Source organism: Callithrix jacchus, chromosome 9 (assembly GCF_049354715.1).
Source record: "Callithrix jacchus isolate 240 chromosome 9, calJac240_pri, whole genome shotgun sequence".
In the NCBI taxonomy this organism is placed as follows: domain Eukaryota; kingdom Metazoa; phylum Chordata; class Mammalia; order Primates; family Cebidae; genus Callithrix; species Callithrix jacchus.
Genome location: NC_133510.1, coordinates 108146795 through 108165711, shown reverse-complemented (window position 1 = coordinate 108165711; position 18917 = coordinate 108146795). Strand labels below are relative to the sequence as shown.

Genomic DNA, 18917 nt, shown 5'->3' with positions numbered 1-18917 from the left:
GGATTTTTTTTCTTTTATACTTTTTTTTTAGAGACACAGTCTCACTCTGTTGCCCAGGCTAGAATGCAGTGGCACAGTGATAGTTCACTGCAGCCTCAACCTCCTGGGCTCAAGGGATCCTCCTGCCTTAGCTTCCTAAGTAGCTGGGACTACAAGTGCATGCTATCCTGCTTGGATAATTAAATTTTTTATTATTATTATTTGCAGAGACGGAGTCTTGCTATGTTGCCCAGTGTGGTTTCAAACTCCTGGTCTCAAGCGATCTTCCTGCCTCAGTCTCCCAAAGTATTAGGCTTATAGGCATGCACCACTGGGCCCAGCCAATATTACTTTTTAAGGATTCTCTGAGATGGCATTTTTCAGTGATTGTGTATACATTGACTAATCTTCCTTGCTTTTTCTCTTTTCTCCACAGAATGAGATGTGCCTGGCCACCCAACAGCTTTCTAAGCAACTGCTGGGATATGAAAAACAGGTAACTTGAAGTTTATGTGGCCTACCATGCCGTGTTCAGGACTTTCTTAAGTGGAATTTTTTTAAAGAATTATCCAAAGGCATCCTTTAGAGTCTTAAATTATTTGTTTTTTTCCTTCATATTTTTGTCTTTCCTTTTCCCTCCCACTGATATATTGAAACCAGTGATTATCCCTCAGTCATTATGAGGTATTCTAATTAGCCGATAGAAGTGATTAACTGCCATTGAGGGTTCTGAGTCTCCAAGGGACTACAAGTGAATCAACATTAGCAATTCCAGGAAATAAACACTCAAATAAAGGTATCATTATGTTTGACAGAAAGGAATGGCCAGGGAGGGTCAGATGAGTGCACCCCGTGGGCACAACAAAGGGGATAGCTCTGACTCCCTCTTCAGGTAGACACTTCTGACGGAATGGGCTCTTGCAGAAGAAAGGACACCGATGTGGAGGGTCGTGTTTTGCAGGTAATGCTTCGTGCTGAATTCCCTGGCATTCACTTAACACCTGGCTCTTTTATTCTTTGCTCTTAGAACTTTGCCCTTGGCAAGGGTGATGAAGAAGTAATTTCAACACTCCACTATTTTTCCAAAGTGGTGGATGAGGTAAGATAGCAGCATAGAAAATTTGTATTTGAGTCTTTCTTGAACTTTCTTTTGTTGTTATTTTGGCCCACTTTCCATTTTTAAATATCCACTTAAATATCTGAGACGGTATCTCAACTTGTTGATCTTCCAAGGTTCCTTTCATAGGAGAGGTTGTATATTATTTTTGTTTCTGGTTTAAGGGGAAAAGCTTCAATATATATGAAGAATAGATGAAAAAAAGATTTCTAAGAATTCAGTTTCCAAAGGAGAGTATATTAGTTTCTCAGGATTGCCATAATAATTTCCCATGAATAGGCAGCTTCAAGCAACAGAACTTTATCCCCCCAGTCAGTTTTATAGTACTAGGCTTATAGGCTGGAAGGCTGAAGTCAAGGTGCTGGCAGGGCCACCCTCCCTCCACTGGCTCCAGGGAGAATCCTTTTGCATCTTTCAGTGGCTCCAGGTGTTCCTTGGCTGTGGCAGCATCACTCCAGCCTGGCCTTACATCCCAACTACCCTCCAAGTTTTTCCATTCCCGTGTCTTCTCTTCTTATAAAGATACTTGGCATTGGATTTTGTGACAATACAGGATGACCTCATTTCAGGATCCTTCATTACATCTGCAAAGACTCTTTTTTCTTTTATTTTTTTTAAGACAGAGTTTCGCTCTGTCGCCAGGCACCAGGCTGGAGTACAGTGGCACAGTCTCAGCTCACTGCAACCTCCACCTCCCGGGTTCAATCAATTCTTCTGCCTCAGCCTCCCACGTAGCTGGGACTACAGGCATATGCCACCACGCCCAGCTAATTTTTTTATATTTTTAGTAGAGATGGGGATTCACCATGTTGGCCAGGATGGTCTCGATCTCTTGACCTTGTGATCCGCCCACCTCTGCCTCCCAAAGTGCTGGGATTATAGACTTGAGCCACTGCGCCTGACCTGCAGACTCTTTTTTTTAAATATTGCCGTGTTCTGGGTGGATATATCTTCTAGGGGAGGGGCACAGCTCAACCCACTACAAAGGGTTTGTTTTTATGGGTTTTTTTTTGTTATTAATTTTGTAGAGACTGCGTCTTGCTTTGTTGCCCAGGCTGGCCTCAAGGGATCCTCCCATCTAAGCCTCCCAAAGTGCTGGGGTTACAGACATGAGCCACCATGCCTAGCTCACTACAAAGGGTTTAATACAACTGTTCTTACAGCTGTATTGTATAGTACATTTGGAATATTCATAAGAAACAAAACAAACGAAAACAACCAGGTGTTATAGAAAAATAAATTCTAATTGTAAAAAACATAAGAGCTTAGATGGTACTGGTGTTGGACAGAACTCTGCAACATTAGGTAGGTATAAGTAGTTGCATCTTTTAAGGAGTTTCTAATATTCATAAAACTGCGATAAAGAATAGACATAAAAGAATGTGCAGATGCCGTTTAACTCACCAGTTACGGATCTGCAGTGGATGCTGTCTTTGGTTTACAAAATGAGATACATTCATATAAAACTATACTGACTGCATTTTCATTTATTCAGCAAGCCAGTTCAAGACATTATTTATTCAACAAACATTTATTGATGATCTCCTATTTAGCAAACGCTTTTCTAGGCACTGGGGATATAAAACGGATATAAAAGTGAATACGTCATATGGTTCTTACTGGGCTTTGTCCTCTACCCTACTAAAGAGTAAGGAAAAGACAAACTCTGTCTTTCTGTACTTTCAACACTCAGCATACTTCTGGTCACCAAAAAGCGTGGGTTTTCCCCACATCAGGCAATTCTGTGACACTAACTGGCCATCCTACAGTTTAACTTAATTCCGACTTATGTATTTGGAGATAGCCTCAGATCTCACCAGTTAAGGGCATGATCCCACCAGCCTGCCCCCTCCCCCACACTTCCGATGCCAGTTGCAAGTCTAGGCTTCTGGTACTTCTGACAAACCAGCTATAAATTGGGGGTTCCCACAACATCCCCCTGGGCTTTGATCACTTGCTAGAATGGCTCACAAATCAGGGAAACACTGGCTCACAAATCAGGGAAATTTACCAGTTTATTATAAAGGATATTACAGAGGACACAGATGAACAGCCAGATGAAGCAATGTATAGGGCAAGGTACAGGGGAGGTGGCATGGAGCTTCCATGCCCACTCTGGGCACATCACCCTCTTGGGCACTGCCAGGTGTTTAGTGACCTGGAAGCCCTCCAAACCCTGCAATTCAGGTATGTTTGTTGGCAGCTTCATCACATAGCTGTGGTTAACCTCCAGCTCTCTCCCCTTCCTGGAAGATGGGGGTGGGGCTGAAAGCTCCAAGCTGGTAACCATGGCTTGGTCTTTGTGGTGACCAGCCCCTGTCCTTGAGGCTACCAGGAGTTGCCTCATCAGAACAGAAGACACTCCCATCACCCAGGAAATTCCAAAGGATTAGGAGCTTTGTGTCAGAAACTGGGGTCAGAGACCAAATATTATAACAAAACATGCTCCTAGCATCCCTGTTGCTCAGGAAATCACAAGGGTTTTAGGAGCTCTATGCCAAGAACTGGGGGCAAATACTAAATATATATTTTTTATTATCTCATGATATCACATGCAGTGCTGTGGCTCTCACATGTGTTGAAATGGGGAAGATGTAATTATAGAGGAGCAAAAGTTGATTTTTTGGAAGGTAAGGGGAAGAATTTTTTCTTAATTAACAGTGGAAAGATAACCCAGGGCGAGAAGCAATAGACTGCACCCTGAGTCACATGTTTCCTTGAGAAGAGAGTTGCTAAGTGGTTAGTTGTCGAAACCCCTAGAAGCAAGATTTCCAGTTTAAGGTATTTCCTCACAACCATCTTGTCATGGGCAGGAATGATGATTGTTTTAGTGGGGAGTGAATAGTTCCCAAAGGACGAAGTGTGGTTTTTATAGGTGGTATCATGGCACCTTGGAAGGTTAGTTCTGCAAGGAGTTTTCAGACAAACCTATTGATGTAAAGACCTAGAGAGTAAAAGCAGTTGGCCCAGATGGGGCCTAGATCTGGGAAAAGGAGAGTAGCTTTTGAGGCTATTTTCTCTACCTGGGCCTAAACCAGGTTGAAAAAATTTTAAGACAAGTCATTTGACTTAGAAATTAAAGGAAAGTTCAACCAAAAGTAGAGACGTATGTGGCTCATATTTAATAGAACTCATTGGAATGAGATCTTCCATGTTGTAAGTTACAGAGAGATTTCCGTACATGGTAACTTCCCTAAAAACAGAGTTTCTGGACCACTTCCTTTGAGTGCACCTGAGACAGGAGGTCATCATAATTACGGAGTTCACTGACTGAATACTGGGCACGTATGTCAGGCACTCTGCTCTGAGTGCCTCCTGTTCATGTCACTTTCTTGTCCTCACATGTCTTAGCGATGCAAGGAAGATGCTATTGGCCCCATTTTTTATATCGCGATGCTAAAGTTGGGAGAGGTGGCCCAGGCTCTTTCCATTCTCCTCTTGGAGGGTGCTGTGGTCAACAGTGATTATCCTGTACAGCTCACAGCTCAAAAGCCCCACATTAAAAGCTGATGATATAACCCCCTTAATCCTTTAGGAGAAAATGAGTAGCTGGGAAATTTGCCATTTGTGAAATGCATAACCCTTGGAAAGCCACTTAATCTTTCTGAGTTTTGGTTTCTCCATCTTGTATGGCAGCAGAAAGTCTCACTTAGTTGGACTGTTACATTGATTGAATTAAATAATGTCTATCAAAGCGTCAAGCACAGAGCCAGTTAACTGTTAATGAAAAACAGTACCTTTCTTATGGAAGTTATTCTGGAAAATAGTCAACACATTCTGTCCTGAAGGCATTTACTGGCATGGCTGTCTTCCTGTGTTACCACCAGAATACAGCTGCCCTGCTTCAGCTTGGCTGAATGATAGGGAAAGCGTTAGCAGTGTGCTCCGTGTTCTCTTGCCTGGCAAGTGGTTGACCTTAGGCAAGTCTTTCAGTGTGTAAGAGTGGCCTCTGAATCCACAGCCCCAAAGGACCAGATCTGTTGGGAGATGCATGTGTGTAAGGTTGATGTATATGTGTGACTGCCAGCACTGCTAAAGGAAACCTTGCCACATGTTGAATCCAAAAATAATTGCTGGTGATTTCCCCTTAGTCACTCAGCAGGAATCCCACAATATCTGGAAGTGTGCAGTCTAGTGGGAGAATCCCTTCCACCGTATTCATTGCCGACGTCTAGATTCTCAAACGTGCGCATCAAGGACAAATTCTGTATCCCAGGCTATGTAGTGGAAAGTAAACGAATCTTAGAGCCCAACAGCCCAGATTAAAAGTCCAGCCATGCTATTTATTTGCCCTCTGGATTTGGAGAACTGTTCGCCTGTCTGTAAAGTGGGGATGATAAATAATACCTAACTCACAGAAGGGGTGAGAACTACACAGTATAGAACATATAAAGCTGGCACACAAAAATACTCAAAGATGCCCTGATGGGATGATTTTTGTTTCTCCTAGATAATTTACAAAGATAAGATTTACTGAGTCCTTGAGGTAGAAGGGGAGAAAGAGTCAAGAGCTGTTAAAATCATCTGGTGAGGAGCATCACATTCAAATACAGTCATCTTATTCTCAGAAAGGCTCTTTTCTAGACTAGAGGTCTGAAATCTGGCAGAGTTGTTTCAATAGGGAGTATTCTTTCTCCAGTCACTCCCAGACCATAGCTGGCTGTGGTTTTCAGGCGAGTAGGTTCCCAGCAGTCCTGTTTTCCAGGCTTGGTTTCAGCCTCCCTGGAGAGTGAGAGAGCAGAGCAGCCTGGCGAGGTCCTGAGCCATGACCAGCACTGAGAGCTGGCTGTGTTCTGTGGAGGCACATCCAAACATTCCGATTCTCCAGTGGGGTGGGGCTGAGTGGGAACACAGAAGAAACAGAGTCAGCCCAGTGAACAGGGCAACTGTGGGCCCAGCACTCTGTTAGCTAACTTCACTGGTGCCCTGGTCAGTCAGAACCTTGCATTTCATTTTTCATGCTTGTAGGCCAGTATCATTTAGTGCTTTATGAAGGGTACTATTTGCTAAGGAAGTCTTATTGGGCTGTATAACCACACAGATGTGTTCAGTGTGATTCCTTGGTGAAATGAGACTATGTCGATAATCATAATCTATTTAATTTTCTTGAATAGCATTCTCTTTCTTTCAGCTTAACGTTCTTCATACAGAGCTGGCTAAACAGTTGGCAGACACGATGGTTCTACCTATTATACAATTCCGAGAAAAGGATCTCACAGGTAAAGTAACTGAGTTCAATGCCAGTTACCTTCAAAATACTGTGTACTGCACTTAATAACAGTTCTTACTGCATTACTTTCTTTAAATGTGTGGATTGCTGGGAAATGCCTTTTTTTTTTAATTTTTGAAAAAAATTCAATTCAGTGAATTTTTACTGACTTCCCTCTATGTTGCCAGCTCACCTAAAGTAGGTCACAGGCCAGTGAAAACACAGGTGTGGAAACAGATCGTTGTGATGTCATGTGATGAGGGCAGCAGGACAGAGTTGCACATGGAGTAGAAACAGCACACAGAAAGGCAAAAGGCGTGGTCACCTTTTTTGGGGATAAAGTGCTAGGGAAGGCTTCCTGGAGAAGGTGATTTCTAAGCTAAGTTTTGAAAAATGATGTTAAGGCCATGTTCTAGGTTAGGGGACATTTGTAAAGTCATGCTGTTCTTGAGGGAACAGTGAATGCTTTGGAATGGAAAGTTGTGGGGGTTGGAGAAGACGGGATGGGAACCTTGCTTTCTCTGTGCTAGACTCTGGGGATGCAGCTGTGAATGGATGGATGGGGACTGCTCTCCTGGAACTCATAGTCAGTGAATAAGGGAATCTGTGAGTCATGCAAGAACTTAGTTGTCCTTTTGAACTAATTTTGGCTCTTCAACTAAAATAAAGCAGAACCATTTTATATTTCTTAGAAATCAAAGTAGTCACAAAATACACAGAAAAAAGAATGAATCAATCTTGAAAAACTTTCAAGATGTTAGAAAAGGGACTACAGATTTTCTAGTCCTATTTTCTCTTCATTGAAAATATTTATTACTTAGAGTTTAAGAATTGCATTTTCTAGAACACTGATATAAACAATTGCTGGCCCCCCAAAAGCGTAAGCCTGAATGCTAAAAGATCTGCTCAGTGTGTTGCTTCCTCTTTAAAAATATATCGCCTTAAACTGTTTTTGTGGGTGGAGGGAAGAGTTTGCAGTAAATCTAAAGATAAGTCTTAAAGGTAAAGATTTTCTCCCCTTACTTTGAAATCCTCTGTGATCGTGTCACCTGAGGCTAACGGACAATGTTAGAACTGGCATAAACTCTACCCAAGGTCAGTTTGGGAGCACTAAAACTTAATACCTAAAAAATTACAAGTAATACATCCATTTGCTTTCATAAAGGGAACCCTCGATTAAACAAAGCAGGAATTTAGTGCTTTTTTAGTGTTGCTCATCTATCATGGCATGGGAAGCTGAAACATGCTTGATGCAGTCATCTGCTGATTATTCAGTCCTCACTGAAGGCCTTAGCGGGTGCGTTTTTTGAAAGGTTTTCTCTAAATAAAATCATTAGAAGTGAGTGTGATGTCATTTTATTATATTATATTTATTTATTTATTTTTCTTTGAGCAGTTGACTGCTAGGGATGTCATTTTAAAAACAGACTTCAAGTCTGTTGCAAAGAAAATAATAATCTCCTAAGGCCTGTGTTGTCAGATTTATGTCTTTCAGGTTTGTTGATGGAAGGCAGAACAGGACTTTAGAGTGCCCAGTGGCATTAATGACAGTGGCCTCCGATAATCCAGAGTGACCCCAAACGTGGATGAGTAGTATCTGCCCAGGATGGTGATTTTTTGAGTGGAATAAAACTGCTCATTAGTAGTAAGAAGAAATCTTCTTAGTATCTTTGAAAAAAGTTAAATATCCTTTTCTGATGCCACCAGGACATCGCTTTGAAGTATTTGGCCCCAGGTCATACCTGAATCAACATCAGAAGCAAATCAGAATCTGACCTCCTCTCTGCCTAGAGAGTGGTGTTTTATCTTAAATTTCTTGGCCTTTATTTACTCACCAACACAAGTACATAATCTGAATGAAGAGCACACAAGAGCTATTAAGGAAGCTACTTAAAATTGATCAGTAAAGAAACTTAACACTTGACTCCAACAAGAAGTAAAAGATAGGAGAGAAAGAAAGAAAAATGCAAGCAGGGAAGGGCAGAAAGCAGCCTGATCTCAAAAGAGGATGAATAATGTGAACAGAATTTAAAAGCCGGAGGCAGTCTGAAAACCAGTATAACCAACATAGATGTGAATGGCTTTGCTTTGTTACAAAATGAAAATGGATTGTTTTAGAATTGTAGAAAGTGTCACTTTCTTGTAGGTATCAATCGCTGTGTTTTTAAGTTTCTAACCTTGGACAGCCACTGCTCTCAGTGCTCTTTTTGGATCTGTGGTCTTGGACTTCGTTCAGCCATCTTTGCGCACAGCGGTGTAGCACTCATTTGGAGTAATGGTTATTGGTGTGGCCTTGTTGCAAGTACAGTATGCTAGATTGTGTCACATTTTTTAATAATACACACACCCCATATTCCTTTGGCCAGGGGTGACTCCAGTAACTCAGATATTAAAATGTCAACACAGGAAGCTTCTAGGTTCTGGGTGTAGTCCTGACTGCATTCTAAAGAAAGATGATTAAGACACTCTATTTGGGGGCTGAGGCATCAGAACTTAAGTTGATACTCCAGGTCTCCATGAAAAGTACCTGTCCACCATGGTGTCCAGCCCACCTCCCTGGCATGCCCTCTCCCGCACAGACCCTGAGCACTATGTGGTGAGCCAGGGCTGCTCGGGCTATCAGGGTCACTGGGTGTGGGGCATGGTTGAAGCCATAAGTTCCAGTGAGACCAGGTCCAGCCTCTGGGCCAGGCCTGTGAGAGCAAAGACGAGAGTACAGAGCTCTCGGTTGGCATGTTTTATTTTTCATTGCTCTAAGACAGTCCCTTTTCTCCTTTTCAGAAGTAAGCACTTTAAAGGATCTGTTTGGACTCGCTAGCAATGGTAGGCATCTTCTCCATTCCTGGTGTGTGCTGTGCGGACTTACTGTGGCGGGGAGGAGACCCGGAATGAATGTTCTTGCCCTTCAACCCCGACCCTGCTGGGTGCTCAGATGTCTGTTTATTTTTAGAGCATGACCTCTCAATGGCAAAGTATAGCAGGCTGCCTAAGAAAAAGGAGAATGAGAAGGTAAGAAGAATCCTTTACGTGTTGTTTTTCACTTCATTTCCATAAAGGCCTTCCATGTCTTCCTCTTGCAAATTTATGCCATAAGGGGTGTCATAATTTTTTTTAACTGTACGTGGACTTTTTAAATTATTCACTTTAAATCTCATAAGTAGACCTCCACTTCTCTATTCTGTCTTTTCAAACTGGTTTATTAAACACCAGCCTAGAGCCATTGTAAGATTGTGATCACTCAGGGGTTTCGACTTCAGCCTGCCGCCATGCCTGATTCATTTATCACCCAGATCACCTGAACTCCTTACCCCTGGTGTTGACTCTGATTCTGTAACCCATGCTTTTTAGGACTTTTGCTACTATAGATAATATGAACTATTTTCATGCATATAACTTTTTACTTCTTTTTTTTTTTGAGACAGAGTCTCACTTTGTCACCCAGGCTGGAGTGCAGTGGCACGGTCTCAGCTCACTGCAACCTCTGCCTCCTGGGTTCAAGTGATTCTGCTGCCTCACCCTCCCAAGTAGCTGGGACTGCAGGCACCTGCCACCATACCAGGCTAATTCTTTGTATTTTTAGTAGAGAGGAGGCTTCGCCATGTTGGCCAGGCTGATTTCCCTAACCTCATGATCTGCCTACCTCAGCCTCCCAAAGTGCTGGGATTATAGGTGTGAGCCACTGCACCCGGCTGCAACTTTTTACTTCTGTTACATGATTTCTTTGGGCTAAATTATTTCCTTGGCATACAGTCTTATGAGTGAACTAGAATGTCTGTGGCCTTCTTCGGTGCATGTTGCCATATTGTTTTCCTAAAAGACCGCAGGACTCTGCACTATTACCAGGAGAGTACTGGCTTCACTGCTCCCTCAGGAGCACTGAGATGCTGTCACTTGCATATTTTTTATTTGGATTTTTTAAAGTAGAAGTGCAGCCTTATCTGTGTTTTATTATATTTGTCACAAAAAATGGTTATAATGCATAAACACACGTTTTGGAGTGCACGCTTTTACAGAATCGTCGTGTACAGTAGACAACTTGAAGTTTTCCTTTTATCTTTTAACCAGGTGAAGACCGAAGTTGGAAAAGAGGTGGCCGCGGCCCGGCGGAAGCAGCACCTCTCCTCCCTTCAGTACTACTGTGCCCTCAATGCGCTGCAGTACAGAAAGCGGATGGCCATGATGGAGCCCATGATAGGCTTTGCCCATGGACAGGTAGGGGAGTCCCTTCCCTGAGGGCTGAAACCTAAGCCAGCTGTGGCTTTCTACTGAGAGAGCACTCAGAAGAAACTGAAGCTTCATCATAGAAAGAATTGCAAATGCCCAACCTCCCTGGCAACTTTGTGGGATTCCGCACTTGGAGAGTGTCCAGTTGAGCTGGGTCATCATCAGCTGGACATGCACTGGCCTCAAGTCAGACCATATGTTCAGGAAATGATGGCCTGGGGGTCAGGCCTCTCTTGGGGAGGGGCCTGTGTGGCCCCTTTTTCTAATCCGAATGAAAGCCAGGCTGGGTGCAGTTTTCCTAGAAGCATCAACTGCAGGGTTGGGATAGCTCACCTGCCACCTAGGATTCCCTGCTCTCCTTGCTGCTCTGTAGTAAGGCCCACCCTCTGCTGGCTTCTCAGGCGGACCTCTCCTAGGTGATCCCCAGCACCTTGGCATCTGGGCATGGGGAAACGTTGCCAGTGCTTTATGAGGTCTTCTGTATTTACTGGGTCTCTGTCCTCCACTTCAATGATTAATATTTGTCTTAAGAGAAGCTCTACTTTAAGGATGGGGACTTGACTATGGTGGCACCATTGAGGCAGGGAAAAAAGTGACCGTGAGCGTAAAAGTGACTGTGAGTGTGAGGCCGATAGCACCACCCCCTCACTGCTACCCTATCCTGCTTTGCCCCATTTATGTTGACTCCAAAGCCACCCTTTGGCCCGTGAGAAAGGCACCCAGGAATCTTCTCTCAGTGGACAATCTAGGAACAGAAAGGGATGTGAGGAAGCAAAATGTTGATAAGAAAAAGTCACCAACTTAAAAATACCCGATATATGAACATCTGATACTTCTAGAATACATTTTTAAGGCACATATAGTAAAAAAACAAAACATATCTCACATCAATGTCATTTGACAAAAAGGGGAATGAGAGAGGAGCTCTAACCCAATTCCTGTTTAGAGAAAAAAGTACAGCTCACTGCCAGCACAGTTCTCTCAGGGCAAACAGGAAATGGGTTGGGAAAATGTCTGAGCTCAGTTCTTTCTTCTTAATCTAGTTGTTAGGTTGTTGAATGGTGAGTTCACTGAAGTCAGCCTGCGCCTTTGGAAGTATATTTAAAAAGAGCAGTAGAGTCTTTCTGTGTCATCGGAGTAAAGTAGCACTGACCAGCTGAGGGCATCAGTCTTCAGCAGACCTTGGGAGCAGTCCAGGTGCCAGTGATGCGCCCTGGTACACACAGGTGTACAATCACTCACACTGTTGCCATCCCCTCTCCTGCAGGCATATCGCAGCTGGCAGACAACGTAGCTATGTTAGAGAATGCTGGGGCTCTCTTTGTTCTCTTCAGTTTAACATTTCCTGTCCTGTGTGCCCTCCCTGGATTGGCCCCATCCATCTGGGACTGTAACCTTGCTCAGTCAGATGCCCAGGGTCAGGAAGGGTCTCAGATCTAGTGTCTCGGAAGGACGAGCAGCTGTGGCCCTGACTGGTCAGTGCTGTAGCACTTGCTTGGTTAGAGGGTGTCCTGCAAGGCTTATAGGACAAGCTTGATGATACCAGCTGGTTTCATTCTTGTTCATGTCCAGGGACTTTCTCACTGGACTCTAAGTGAGTGCTGCTGGCCACAGAGGGCGAAAAGGAGCTGTGGGTACCACAGCACACATGCAGCCTGGGCCTGGGGGAACAGCAGAGCACACCATCAATATTAGGTGGCAGGAACATCAGTGTTGAGAGCTGAGAGTGGCGTCTTTCCTTTTTCATATACAGATTTCAAGACACAAGATCAAGTAGGCCCTTTCCCTATGGAATTTTTAAATGCAAATGAAAACAATAGCTCCTTCTCCTAGGCGAGTTTGTTGACTGGCACCATGGAGTCATCTTTTGGATGATTCAGAAGCATTAGCTCTCCTCCTGCCTCATCCAACCTTGGCAATCAGGATTTCTTGAGAACTGGCCTCTGTGAGCTGATGGTTCTGTGGACATAGCACTTCCTGCTGCTCACTAAGGCACATGTGGAGACTCACCAGGCTTCTCGGCACCACCCACCTTTGTGGAGGTGTGGGGACTCCATTCCTGCCTTCTCCAGCCCTTGTCAAACTGGTTTTTGATGAATTCATGATTCAGTTCATATCCCTACAAACTGAGGCTCAGTTATCTGTGTGCAGGTTTTTGAGAACAGAACAGTGACTTCCAGTGTCATATTGACAGGGGACGGGCTGTCATGCAGCTGTAGAGTCAGGGTCTTGTCCTTCCATTCATCCATTTGCCCACTGTTCTTAGGGATTATGTGAGCCCCTGCCCTAAGGAGCTTACAGAATAATAGAGGAGCTAAGACATGACCTAGGAATCTAAATTCCAAAGGAGTTCAGGGAGGGGAAGGAGAGAGAGGCCACCATGACATGGTGCCATTAGAAATGCAGAGTAGTGATTTAACAGATTAGTGATATTAAATGGTTAATATTCATTTTGACATTTGACATTTCAGGAGTTCCAAATGACATTTCCAGTGTCTGTATGATTCAAAGATCATGGGGCCAGAACACCCCCTTGCGTGAATCACCTGGGTTAGGATGACCACAGTCATCCGTGTTTAACTTGTGATAACTAAGCACATCGGAATACTTGCTTTCCCAGGGTGTCTGGGGAACAGAGGCAAGGCCGTCAGAACTATGCTGAGAAAACCTGCTAGCCTCCTCTGGGTCAGAGGTAGATTTTGGTGCCCGCCATGCCAGGAAAGGTGGGCTTCCAGGTCAGAGAGAGGAGCAGGGTTAATATGAGAGAATACCCATGCTCACAGTGAATGTTTTCTCTCTTTTTTCATCACCAAGGCTTGCAACTGTTACTGTTACCTCTCAATCATCAGACATATTACAATGGAGCAGTTCATATCTAATGGCCAGGTTTTTAAAAGTCATGCCCATGGAAGGATGGAAGCTTGAGCTATTCAGGGTGGGATGCAGATGTCAGTAATGCACAGAAATGTTCTTCCTCTCTCCCATACCCCTGCCCTTCGGGGTTTGTCAGGGACCAGACTTTCTGGGAAGTGAGTATTAGACAGGAGTCACAGGGAGTAAGGAATCCCTTCCATTGGCACCCAAAAGCCAGCAGCTGCGGTTTCATTTTCAAAGTGCATAGCGCTCAGGTGTCCTAGCAGCACTCGCCCCTGGGCAGAGAAAGCACCTGTCATAGAACATTGCATGTGGGGGAGGAGGGGCCTCACTGTGTGGAGCACCCACCTGGTGCCTGGTGCCTGGTGCCTGCTACCTCCTATATATACAGTAATCCTCTTGACTGTGATGTCAGGGCAGGAAGTTTTCCCTCTGTCTAGTTTTCCCTCTGTAGCATCTCAGCCAAGCTGCAGCCAAGTCGCCATCCATCCATCCAGCGTGTGTTCCGAGTTGCTCGTGGCTCAGTGAGTGGGCCCAGTCACTGGGGGGCCTGTAGGGTGGGGAAACTTCTCATACTGTGCTACAGGAAGTGCTTGTCGGTTTCTTGCTGGTACTAAGCTGAATAAGACCTAATCCTTGCCCTCAAGAAACTTTCTAGAATTCACACAAGAAAAAAGCTGCTGCTGCTGCTAGTATCAAAAATAATTATCACTAGGAGTTACTGAAACACTTGGTATGTACCAGGCACTTAACTTACATCATTCCTGATATTTGCAGCCATTCAAAAAGGTAGCTCGGCTTCCCTGTCCCCATTTCATGAATGCACTTGGGACTTGGCCATAGCTCTCAGCTAACACTCTGGAGACTCAGCAGAGATGCCGCCAGTGCCACGTGTGAGGCAGGCTGGTCAGCTGCGACGGCTGCCATCACACTGCCTGTCTCACCTTCAGTGAGTTCACTGATCACCTTCCCTGGATGCTTTTCAGAATATCATAATTATATCTTTCAGATTAACTTCTTTAAGAAGGGAGCGGAGATGTTTTCCAAACGCATGGACAGCTTTTTATCCTCCGTTGCAGACATGGTTCAAAGGTAATGCTGCACTCCAGCTGGGTCTTATGTGCCTCTTGCCTTTCCTGCTGATATGCCATCTCTGGGAGGTCAGTGGGGAGGGTTTTGACTGTTGAGGGTCGCACAGAGCCTCTGTCCACTCCAGAAATGCTCAGTGCCCTCGCTTTAGCTGCCAATATTCATAAATATCTGGGGCACACTGGTGGAGTTTTCTCAGGATCTCTTGTGGATATTGAAGTTTCACATGTTATAAGCCTGGGAGTCCAGCTGAGCTTTGCTGTGGTGTTAGAAGAGCTCTTGGCTTTCTTCTTTGAGAGTACATGGGAGTAGCAGATGGAAGTGCAGTCGCTTTTCAGGAAACTCTGACCAGCGCATTTATAATAGACAAGGGAGGCATAGAGTCTTTTAAAAATTAATTTGAAAACTGCATTTGCTTATTTTAAGAAATGCAACATCACTCTATTCAGTAGTTGAGTAACTGCCACACTTACTGGAAGCTGTGGCTGCCCTGCCCCCCATCCCTCCCCAACTTCCATGATGGGCGCTCTGAGGGGGCCTCTGGCCCCTGCAGTCTTAGGCTTAGTCTACCTGGAACACAGCGTGGGCTCCCTCAAGTGCTTGCCACGAGTTCCGGAGCATAGAAGAGCATAGAAATATGCTCATCCACGCGTGTGTGCATGTGTGGGATGTGTGTGTGTGTGTGTGTGTGTGTGTGTAATTGATAAATAGACAAAATGGAAATAATAGGAATTTTTTTTCATGTGGATACCTAAAGAGAAAGTTGCTCATGTTTGTGAAGAGGTAGCATTTCATCATATCTCCTGAAGGCTAAACAAGGGAATTGATTTAGGTAGAAGTCTACCTTTAATGCTCCAAAAATAACCAGTCCCAAGAAAAACCAGTGCTGAGCATTGAGACAGATGCGAAGGGAGAGTTGAGAGCATATACCCCTTCCTGAAAGTCACTGAGCTGTTTTGCGTAGAATAATTGGCAGCAGTGAGTGACGTCACTTTGATTTATAATTATGCTAGAAACCAACTTCTGAAGTCCAATTGCAGTTTCTTGCCTTTTACTTTATTTGGTTATTAGCCCCTTGGAATGTTAGGAGGAAGCAGAAGATGAGAGCCTGTTAAATGGTCACTTATGAAAGCATCCTCTCCCTCATCTTTCACTGTCTCTTTCTCATCCTACGTTAACTCTCAGACTTCCTCAGCCTTCTTTGCTCTGGAAGAACCATCTTTGCCTCAATTTTTTCCACGCACCTGATTATTTTATTAACAGGTGGCACAACATTCATGCCCATGCGGTGAAATGCCGTGTTTCCTCTTTCTGCAGATCCTCGAGCCTGTGTCTTCCCTTCTTGTCAGCGTTTCCATGAGCTGTTATTACGCCAACCCAAGCACAGCCCCAGCCGTTCCAAGAGAACCGCAACCCGGGCGCTAAAGTCAGAGTCTGCGTCCAGGCTACATGGCCTTCTCCGTGCAGGCTGGGCCAGTTCTGCGAGTCACCCCCTCTCTGACAAGTTGTATTTAGTTGCAGGGGTGACAGGCAGCTGGTGGGGTTTCCAAACTGAACCTTGCAGCACTTGGTTCAAATAGCTAAAGCACTGTTTGAATGCTCCTTTTCCTGTCATTGTTCATTTCATGTTGGTGAGTAAATATGACCGTTCTCCAAACCAGGGCGGGTAGTCTTGCTACCCCATTGCTAGGCATTAGCAGGCAGCCTGCGCAGGGAGGCTCAGAGCAGGATCTGGTGGTGACACTGAAGCTGTGCAGCCCTTCCCCAGGAGATGGATGCCGCAGGTGCTCTGTGCTTTCAAGGTGCGGGCAGATTCAGAACCCAGTGTAGGAATCCAGACAGCACAGCATGGTTTCTAGCCACCTCACAGAGCTTTCTTTATTCCCTAACCCTAGAGTCATACAGTTCTACCTTTCTGCAGCTCTTATCTACCTACCTACCTGTCTATGAAACATGCTTTTTTTAGTTTATCTTTGAAGAGAACCAATTGAAAGTTAATTTCATCCCTGTTCCTTTGGTTCCTGGGAACCTTGGATGGGCTCCCAGTGTTAGAACCTGAGTCTTTGTGGGGCCCAGGAGGGGAAGGCAGGGCAGGTGTTTAAAATCTTTTGGAGTTGTACTTAAGATGCCACCTTGGTGCACGTGAGTGTCTTTCTGGGGACAGGATCTTTCTCTTGGATCACATCTTCAAAGAGGTTTCTCACCCATAAAATCTGACCCTAAGCTCTTGACAGACTCTTGGTTCCTCTTCCTTCTTCCCCCCGCCCCCTTTCTCCTCCCGCCTCCTGTGTGCTGAGCGTGGTCTCCCATTCCATTCTCTTAGCCAGGGCAGTGACTAGCAGGTTAAGCTAATGAGGCTTGTCCTCCAGCTTGCCTGTCCTAAGACCACCAGTGGTAGAGTCCCACATCATCCTAGTCAAATGTCAGAAAAGCCAAAATTAGATTGACACTTGTGTCAAGCTGCATTAAAGAAAAGGAGCAGTGGCTCACACCTGTGATCCCAACACTTTGGGAGGCCAAGATGGGTGAGTCACTTGAGGCCAGGAGTTCAAGACCAGCCTGGCCATCATGATGAAACCCCTTCTCTACTAAAAGTACAAAAATTAGCTGAGCGTGGTGGCAAATCGCCTGTAATCCCAGCTGTTTGGGAGGCTGAGGCATGAGAATCACATGAACCTGAGAGGTGGAGGTTGGAGTGAGCCAGGATCGCACCACTGCACTCCAGCCTGGGTGCCAGAGTGAGACTCACCAAAAAAAAAAAAGGAGGGGGCATATGGAATGTCCAAGCCCAATGTTGCTTAACTACAGAAGAGAGAATCTTGAAGTGCTCACATGTAGAAACACTGGACCCCTATTTGCTTCTGTGATTGTCATAACTCCTGTGACAGAGTGCAGAAGCAGAACACCTCCTCCGAATTGTACTTTCTCAGACAGACGGGCCCTGTTGGGCAGATTGTGTTCAGGATTTGTAACCAAGACTGTCACTACTGGGTGGGGTGGCCTGGTGAGGCCTAGCTTTGTGGGGGAAAAGGGAAGCCACCGTGTCCATACCTCAGCACATACATCCATGAAAGTCAGGGGCTAATGTCCCAGAGCCAGGCCATCTGCCCATGTCCCCCTGTGTGGGCAGCCCTTGGCCTGCTAGCCCATGCAGCCTCAGGGCAGATCTGTGGCTGTTAAGGGAAAAGCATTGCCCATGGCTTTGTTGCTGCATCTTAGTACCACTTCCCGGTCGTTTTCCTGTCTCCACCACCCCTGCTTAAACCAAGAGCAGGGGAGGCACGGCTGCCATTTCATTCCTTCCTTTATGGAACTTGCTTAGGCTGCCTGTGTGTGGAGGATGGGCTCGTCAAAGTTTTTCTCCAAAAATTGGCATCAGCGGTGCTGAGCATGGATACCTCTGTCAGCAGCAAAACTGTTTAGCTGGGTTCAGGCAGTTCAGTGGCATCCCTTGTGTTTTGTTTTAATACAGCAGTCATATAAACCCATTTAGTACTGCAAAATTCTAATTTAGTCCCTGTGATCTGTATTTTCAGGGCCCGAGGATAGAGAGTTGTGGCCCTGTGGGAGGCTGGCAGCTCCATCTGTAAGGCTGGATGCTTTGCGGGGGTGGAGTGATGGCTGCCAACGGCTTCTTAGTAGTGCTGGGTTGGCCAGCAATGAGTAACTGACCCAACACCTTCTGTCTTAAGCATTCAGGTGGAACTGGAAGCCGAGGCAGAAAAGATGCGGGTGTCTCAGCAAGAATTACTTTCTGTGGATGAATCTGTTTACACTCCGGACTCTGATGTGGCTGAACCACAGATCAACAGGAACCTCATCCAGAAGGCTGGTTACCTTAATCTTAGAAAGTAAGAATGCCACTGTCTGCCTCTTTTTCTGAAATCAGTTTTCCCTAAGAAGTGGCTGAAGGCAGTCTTACGTGCCCCATTAAAGTTGGAGGGAGGTGGGCAGGCGTGACTGGGAAGAACTCCCATCACAGCAGCCTGCCTACTTGTAAGCAGGAAACCTCTGGGGCCCCGGTGCCAACTGCACTAAGAGATGAGGCTGGAAGCGAGTCCTGTAAGAGCTGGTGCTGTGGCCTCCAGGACACTGTGGCCACATGTAAAGAGAACACTCTTAACTGTTGTCCTGGACCTCTGACAGTTTTTATCCCCTCATGTACTTCCCCCATGCTGGCTGGCAGATGAGAGCCATGTGCTGGGGACCCACCTGAGAGGCCAGAGGCAGGGTCAGGAGGCTTTTTGCGGCAGTTCGACTCATACTGATTGAGTCACACATTTACCACTCAGGTCTTTTAAGTGTCCATTTTGAATGGAATGGACGGTCAGGTTTAAGGGCTTCTGTGAGCACAGAGGATGTTGTCACGGTATGTTGTGAAAAGCACTGACTTTGGAATCAGACACTCCAGCTGGGCTGAGCCGT

The 18917-nt window shown here is 45.3% G+C and overlaps 1 protein-coding gene across 4 annotated transcripts in view; it reads left to right on the top strand.

Moving 5' to 3' along the window:
• Positions 1 to 18917, top strand: part of APPL2 (adaptor protein, phosphotyrosine interacting with PH domain and leucine zipper 2) — a 64157-nt gene that overhangs the window by 20542 nt on the left and 24698 nt on the right. For all 4 annotated transcript variants that reach the window (XM_009004527.4, XM_002752935.6, XM_035257459.3 and 1 more), the window contains 8 exons: positions 416 to 475; positions 1007 to 1078; positions 6228 to 6315; positions 9087 to 9128; positions 9256 to 9314; positions 10371 to 10517; positions 14413 to 14495; positions 18185 to 18343. In XM_009004527.4, the coding sequence (XP_009002775.1) occupies positions 416 to 475; positions 1007 to 1078; positions 6228 to 6315; positions 9087 to 9128; positions 9256 to 9314; positions 10371 to 10517; positions 14413 to 14495; positions 18185 to 18343 (710 nt within the window). The remainder of the gene's footprint in view (positions 1 to 415; positions 476 to 1006; positions 1079 to 6227; positions 6316 to 9086; positions 9129 to 9255; positions 9315 to 10370; positions 10518 to 14412; positions 14496 to 18184; positions 18344 to 18917) is intronic.